We start from the raw sequence: 6,849 nt of genomic DNA on the forward strand, positions 1-6,849 counted from the left end.
AAACAAACGGGGGAAAGCCGCCATAGTGGTCAAAAATGGTCGCGAGCATGGTCGTCGTCTGGAGCATTGCGCTCACTCGAGTTCGCCCGAGGTCGGGGACGTCGGCTGTCGTCAGCGTGCCCGCGTCGCTCGTTTGATACGTCGACCTGATCAGCTTGGTCGGACGCTCTACGCAGCCTCACCGTCAGCAAAAAAAGGAATGACGACAGAGCTCCACCTCGTTCTGCCGTGTCGTCGACGCCGCGCGGACGTACCACACCAGCAATGGGCCGCCGCAGTGCCCGCGTGTCTTCTCTTTTCCGCCGTTGAAAGGTCGCATGCGCAACGTCGAGGATATGAGTGACCGAGACCTCGCACTGCGTCCCGTCGAGAAAAATGCACGGAAAAAGCATGTCGCTTGCCGGTGGCGATGACAAATGCGCGCTCAAGAGATCGAGAGCCGCACAGTCGAGCGCTGCGTGGCGGCCATGGACAAGAAAGTAGTCCACGATCGTCGCCGTGTCCGTCTGCACCGTTGCCACAGAGTGCGACGCCAGTGGCAGCGCGGCAAAGGGCCGCAAGGCGTAGCCCGTGAGCGTCAGCACAATCAATGTCGGATCGCTCAAGGGAATGATGACCGCGCCCGTGTCTGTCTTGATGACGAGCTCGTCGCCCGTGGTCTCTCGCCACTGGCTGCCCGTGACAACGCCATAGTTCCAGGTACCGGCTAGCGCAAAGCAGACGTACGACCTGACGTACGTCGCGGCGCCTGCATCGGCTTCGCGCTTGGACACGATGTGCTCGCGGAAGCGCGAGATGAACGGACCTTGTTGGATGCTTGCGGAAAGGAGATTCGGCTGAGCGTGCATCGACGCCACCGTGCGGCCCGATGGAATCGGTCGGACGTGCCAGCCCAGAGCAATGTGCTCGCACTCAACGTAGACCCAATGCTCAGTGTCAAAGACGTCCGGCGGGACCAGCGCATAGAAGGTCGTGTCGGTTGGAGCACTCCAGAGAAGCCCGGGAATTTGCCCATGACCACGCGCTTTTGCAAATAAACAAACTGCCGCAACGGTGACCAAAGTGAAGTACTGTGATTGGTTGAAACGTATTCTAAATCAGAATATGTTTCAACCAAGCATGGACAGATCGCTGGCACTCCGAAATTCTGAATACCAGCGACCTGTCCAAACCAAATATCCAAGCATCCAATGAGAGGACTGCAGTCACCAACAGGAGTTAGCTGACCGAGTGCTTTCCCGATACCTCGCTGGCGCCGACGACAGTGCATTTTTTCGATTTGATGGTCGCGGCACCGACGTACCACAAGTGGTTTCAGCGAGCGATGACGCGTGCGGGTCTCCTCTTTGCCGCGACGGAGAATGATGAGACGCTCGACGCCCTGCGACTTTATTGGCTCGTCTCAGTCATCTACCTCACGTTGGCAAGCAACTACCGCGTTCGAGCATGGATCTGCGACGACTGCTTCGACACCCGGGGTCGCTCGCACGCTGGACGAAGAACGAGACCAACGTCTTCGCAACGCGTGCGGCCACCCACATTCAACATAAGCTTACTAGTATTGTGCGGGCTTGTGCCGAGTACTAGTAATCAAATGCGAGGAGATAGAGCATCCAACGTGTCTTGGCGTCAATCATCACTAGCGCATCGATGATATAATATATCATCGATATAACCTAAGCGAGGTGGTAACGTTGCGTCATTGAGTTGAATGCTTGGCGTCAAGCTGGTTTTCACTCTAGCGTTTTGCTTCAACCGGATCCGGATAAGACACAATCTGCTTGGAGGTTCTGCAGTGGAGGCACGATTAATATTCTGCAAGCAAATGCAAAATGAAGGCCGCCTACTAGTGTGACGCAGAGGCACGTGTTGTTATCAAGCTGGAACGGCGATGCCGAGCCTTTAGTTGCTTGGCCCCGCGTCAGTCCGACCACTTCTACCTAGTAGTCAAGTACGTCGTACATTGCACAGCACAATTCGAGAAAGGACGGTCGCAATGGATCGCTTTCAACAAATTATCGATGCATTTCAGCCTCGGTTCCAAGACATGTGGGTGCTACGCTCGAGCGACTCGAAGAATGCGCTTGAGACATCGCAAAAATACCACCGATACCCAAACTAATACCATCGCTGGAATAAAGCAGGCGAGGAAGCCTGTGGTCCGCCCCGGCACCTGCGAGTGGTATTACCTTGAGCGCATAATGGACATGGTCTCATTTGCCGAGATGCTCCGTCGCCATCATCTCGTTGTGGCGCTCTCCACCGCCGCCGCCGCCAGCGAATGGCACAGCTGCCCGCTCTTCTCGCACGTTGGCAATGGCATCGACTCGATGGTCCAGTTTCCGACCCTAAGCAACCTCACCGCCGAGTGCCTACACCTCCAAGTCCCCGTGTGCTACCCCGGCGTCTGCACCAGCGACAACAAGACGCTGAGTGTCTTTCTCAAGCGCCTTCCGGCGACGCGCCCAACGACGCCGGGCAAAGCCGTATGGCTGATGCAAGGCGGTCCTGGAGCACCGTCCGACGCCAGTACGTCCACATCAACTCCTTTGTGTGGCGGGTTTACGTATGAATGATTGTGTAGTGGAATTGTCCATGTTCCAAGTGTTTAAGGCTGCCAAAGGCACGATGAGCCTCTACACGATGGACCACCGCGGCGTCGGGCGCAGCTCGCGGCTCGACGCCAACTGCCCCGAGCTGAACGGCGAGAGCGACATGGGCGACAAGGAAGCTGCTACTGCCTATTCCAACTGCTTCCAAAAGCTCAAGGATCTCTACGGTAGTCGTGTCCTTCAAAGATATGGGTATCATCAACGCCTTCTAGGTGCCGATGCGCCCAAGGGTTTCTCGGTCACCAGCGCAGCGACAGACCTCGCGTCCATCATCGAGAGTCCGATGCTCGCCAAGGACGATGTCTACGTCTACGGCGTGAGCTACGGCACGTACTTGGTCGAGCGTTTGATGCACCTCGCGCCCAACAACGTCAAGGGTTACATTCTCGACAGCATGCTCGCCGAGAGCCCGGTCAGCGTGTACAGCGACTGGGACCGTGACGTGGCCAAAGTTGGTACGACGGCGATAAGTGAGGTGTAGGGTTATGATCTATTTTTGTTTAGAAACAACCTACTACGGCCTCTGCGACCGCGACGCTAAGTGCTCGTCGAAGATCGGTCCCAACTCGAAGCAATTCGCGTTCGATTTGTACAAGAAGCTCGATGCGAACGACACGGCGTGCGCCCAAGCGATCTACGCAGAGAAGGGTCTTCCGTCGGACTTTCTTGGGAGTACGTTTTCCGACATGTTGACCAACTACAAGCAGCGCAACTTGATTCCTGCGATCCTATATCGTCTTGCCAAGTGTGTTGCGGACGTCAAGAGCGAAGCAGCGTTCCTCGCCGGTCTTCTTGGCCTTGCCTCGGAGGCCGCCGGCACCGAAGGGCGCAACGACGTTGTGCCTGGCGACATGGAGACCGGTGAGTCGGTCAGCGACGACCTTCTCTACCACAACATTGTCTTCAACGAGATTTGGGGGCTACCGTCGCCGTCGTTTAAGCGCCTCCGTGACGACGCTGCCAAGATTACGTGGCGCAGCTCGTCGAGCGACGACACCAAAGACAACCTCTTGACGTTTTGCGCATTCCGCGGCCACTTGGACCCGGTCTGCGAGAAGCTTGGCGTCAAGAAGCAACAGCAAACGTTTGCGTACTCCCACGACCAGTACTGGAACAAAGCGGCGGCGATCCCGGCCGGTGCGAGTGCCCTCCTTCTCTCGGGGGCGATCGACATTCAGACGATTCCCAAGTACGCCGTGTCCGAGTATGCGTCGATGGTCGGCGACAAGAAGCTTCTTTTGCAGTTTCCGTTTGGCGGCCATAGCATCATCTCGACAACCCCCACCGATGCCAAGGTACCCTGCTACTCAACGTTTTACGTGGCAATAACATCATATTCGAACTAGCGTCCCGGGAAAAACTGCGGCATGGACATCCTCAACATGTACCTTCAGTCGGGCGGCAACCTCAAGGCCATCAAGACCGACTGCATGAAAGATGTCCTGCCCCTTGACTTTACGCTTATTCGCGACAAGGACAAGGCATTGGAGCTCTTTGGCACCACGACCGACCTCTTTGGCGATGAAGAACAACGCCACCTCCGCCATAACATCATCCCGTAAGATGGTGCTCCGCACTCCAGGCCAAGACAACGGTATGTACTTTGCAGTGCCTTTAAGTGCTAGGCGTAGCGACCAGCTAAGGATGTGTGCATATCAAAGGGTTTTGCCCGCCAGCGTGAAATGTTTGACACTTCCCATATGCTGCATCGATATATATATATAACGTTATTGTACAATTGGGAAATGACAAAATGGGTATTGGAATATTCGTCGAAACTGAATCCCATATGTCAAATCTGGTGCACCCAGATTCTTATATCGTCCCCAAATTCGACCTTTGGCCTCCAGGTCCGACGAACATTTCAAAATTACACCCAGTTTCGTCATTTCGCCTATACATGCACAATTCGCGCACCATCGCCACCAGCGACCAACCAAAACCCCACACGACAACACACAATAGCAATGTTTAGTTCATGTGGAAAACCATGTCCTAGTAGTAGGGTCGGAGAAATCCTCCACTGCTTTTCAGTTGCGCATTAAACGATCGCCACCTCGCTCGTAATGGTCACTTCCTTGGCTGCATCGACAACGCCTTCAGGCTCGACGACCGAGGCCGGTGCCGTCTTCAGGTCTCGCTTGACCTTCTTGACGTACAGCGCCATACCCAATACGGCAAAGACGCAGGCAATCATGCCCCCGGAAAGCGCCATCATCTCCATCTTGTGCTTGGCGTCGACGTCATCTGCCTCCTGCGAGTCGACTTGGCTCTTGACAGCCGCCTTGATAGCATCTCCAAACATATCGGTCGTGTTGCCAAAGAGCTGCTTGCTCTTCTTGCGGTCCAAAATTGTCGTAAAGTCCAGCGGAAGGACGTTCGCCATGCAGCGTGTGTCAATGGCGCTGAGGTTGCCGTCCGACTGGAGGTACATGTTGAGGATGTCAATGCCGCACGTCTCGCCGAGGCTCTAAGCGCTATGAGCAAACGAAAAAGAAAGCATTGAAATACCGTGACGTTGGTCGGCGTCGTTGCGGTGATGCCGTGGCCGCCAGTCGGAAACAGCAAGGACAACTTGTTGGAGCCAGCCATCGAGTTGAACTCGGCGACAGCGTAGTCGGGCTTTGTCTGGATGTCCAGGCCACCAGTGAGCATGAGAACACTGGCCCCCGCTGGAACCGCCGCCGTCTTGTTCCAGTACATATCGCGGTCGTAGGCGAACGCTTGTTTTTGCTTTGTCCAGCCATTGTCTTCACAAACCGGATCGTCCATGTTGCGGACCAAGCAGAGCCACATGAGTTTGTATGTTGTAGCGAACGCCGTCGTACTCCAAGAAATCTTGTTGGCGTCGACTTCGAGGCGGTCATACGACGGCGACGGCAGCTCCCAGAGCTCGTTCATCGCAATGTTGAAGTAGAGAAGCGTGTCCATGGCCGCATTCCCCGTGACCTTGTCGCCAGGCACAACGTCCGTCTCGTTGGCCTCGTACTCTTCATCACTGTCCTCAATGGGCAGTCCCAGAAGCCCCTTGAGGAAGCGCGTTTCACTCTTGACGTCGACGACGCATTTGGCGAGGCGGTAGAGCACCGACGGAATCATGTTGCGCTGCCAGTAGCTGATGACCATCTCGCGCAAGGCCGACCCAACAAAGTCCGACGGCAGACCTTTCGCTGCGTAGATCGCCTGGGCACACGCCGTATCGTTCGCATCGAGCTTCGCAAACAAGTCGAACGCAAATTGCTGCGAGTTGGGACCAATCTTGGACCCGCAAATCGGGTCCTTGTCGCAAAAACCATAGTAGGTTTTCTCTACACCCAAAATAGGTTGGAACCCTAGCCCTCTCCTGTCAAAACACAGGACGTACCCACATTGGCCACGTCACGGTCCCAGGCGCTAAACATACTCACGGGGCTCTCGCTGACAATGCCGTCGAGAATGTAGCCCTTGACGTTCTTGGGGGCCAAATGCATGAGCCGCTCGGCCAAGTACGTGCCGTAGCTCGCGCCGTAGACAAAGACGTCGTCCGCAGCGAGGAGCGGACTCTCGATGAGAGCCGCAAGGTCGGTCCCCGCGCTCGTGACCGAGAAGCCCTTGGGCGCCTCGTGGCCTAGTAGACAGAGTGAGATCTCGTCTAGACTTGCAGTGTATACCATAGGTGTCTTTGAGCTTCTGAAAGCAGTTGGAAATGACAGCACTGTCGCCGTCCTTGCCATCCAAGACTCGGATCTCGGGGCAAGACGCACTCAAGGCGGAGCTGCGGCCGACGCCGCGGTGGTCCATCGTGTAGAGACTCATCGAGCCGTTGGCCGTGGTGTAGACGCTGGCCATGTACCCTTCCACTAGTTGATTTGTCATCATGAGAGATCACTCGGATGGAATCAAAGCAGCGTACTGCCTTGCGACGGGCTCCCCGGGCCGCCCTGCAGTAACCACACGGCCTTGCCAGGCGTCGTCGGGCGCGTCGCCGGAATGCGCTTGAGAAAGATGCTGATCGTCTTCTTGCTCGTGCAGACGCCCGGGTAGCACAAGGGTACTTGGAGGTTGAGGCACTCGACTGCAAGGTCGGCGTAGGGCGGCGGGGAAAAGTAGGCGGTGTAGTGGGTCGCATTGCCGACCGACGAAAAGAGCGGGCACGCATGCCACTCGTTTGTCGACGTGGATCCGGCGGTTAGCGCCGCCATCGAGGCGGCGAGGACGACACTTGAACGAAGCATTTTGAAAAGTGAACAGCAATCCT

General features: G+C 56.1%; 3 protein-coding genes across 3 annotated transcripts; 1 reads left to right on the forward strand and 2 right to left on the reverse strand.

Annotated features, from left to right (window-relative positions):
- Positions 1 to 150: 150 nt before the first annotated feature.
- Positions 151 to 848, reverse strand: SDRG_00344 (hypothetical protein; the record flags this gene model as incomplete). The annotated part of the gene is made up of 2 exons (XM_008605816.1): positions 151 to 168; positions 255 to 848. The coding sequence occupies 2 exons, from the start codon at positions 846 to 848 to the stop codon at positions 151 to 153; spliced, it is 612 nt and encodes a 203-aa protein (XP_008604038.1).
- A 1,287-nt stretch (positions 849 to 2,135) lies between these two features.
- SDRG_00345 (hypothetical protein) lies at positions 2,136 to 4,350 on the forward strand. Its single transcript, XM_008605817.1, has 5 exons — positions 2,136 to 2,529; positions 2,585 to 2,779; positions 2,825 to 3,067; positions 3,117 to 3,907; positions 3,959 to 4,350. Exons 1-5 carry the CDS (start codon positions 2,202 to 2,204, stop codon positions 4,172 to 4,174), a joined length of 1,773 nt encoding a protein of 590 aa, XP_008604039.1. The 5' UTR covers positions 2,136 to 2,201; the 3' UTR covers positions 4,175 to 4,350.
- Positions 4,351 to 4,584: 234 nt separating this feature from the next.
- SDRG_00346 (hypothetical protein) lies at positions 4,585 to 6,826 on the reverse strand (the record flags this gene model as incomplete). The annotated part of the gene is made up of 5 exons (XM_008605818.1): positions 4,585 to 5,082; positions 5,130 to 5,920; positions 5,977 to 6,219; positions 6,263 to 6,451; positions 6,505 to 6,826. The coding sequence occupies 5 exons, from the start codon at positions 6,824 to 6,826 to the stop codon at positions 4,654 to 4,656; spliced, it is 1,974 nt and encodes a 657-aa protein (XP_008604040.1). The 3' UTR covers positions 4,585 to 4,653.
- Positions 6,827 to 6,849: the final 23 nt, after the last annotated feature.

Source organism: Saprolegnia diclina, assembly GCF_000281045.1.
Source record: "Saprolegnia diclina VS20 unplaced genomic scaffold supercont1.1, whole genome shotgun sequence".
NCBI lineage: Eukaryota > Oomycota > Saprolegniomycetes > Saprolegniales > Saprolegniaceae > Saprolegnia > Saprolegnia diclina.

Bases quoted from the DNA above. Each gene is read 5' to 3' on its own strand.
- SDRG_00345 (XM_008605817.1), top strand. From the start codon at position 2,202: ATGGACATGGTCTCATTTGCCGAGATGCTCCGTCGCCATCATCTCGTT. The intron at 2,530-2,584 runs GTACGTCCACAT...ATGATTGTGTAG, and splicing joins TGGAGCACCGTCCGACGCCA to TGGAATTGTCCATGTTCCAA. The intron at 3,068-3,116 runs GTACGACGGCGA...ATTTTTGTTTAG, and splicing joins CCGTGACGTGGCCAAAGTTG to AAACAACCTACTACGGCCTC.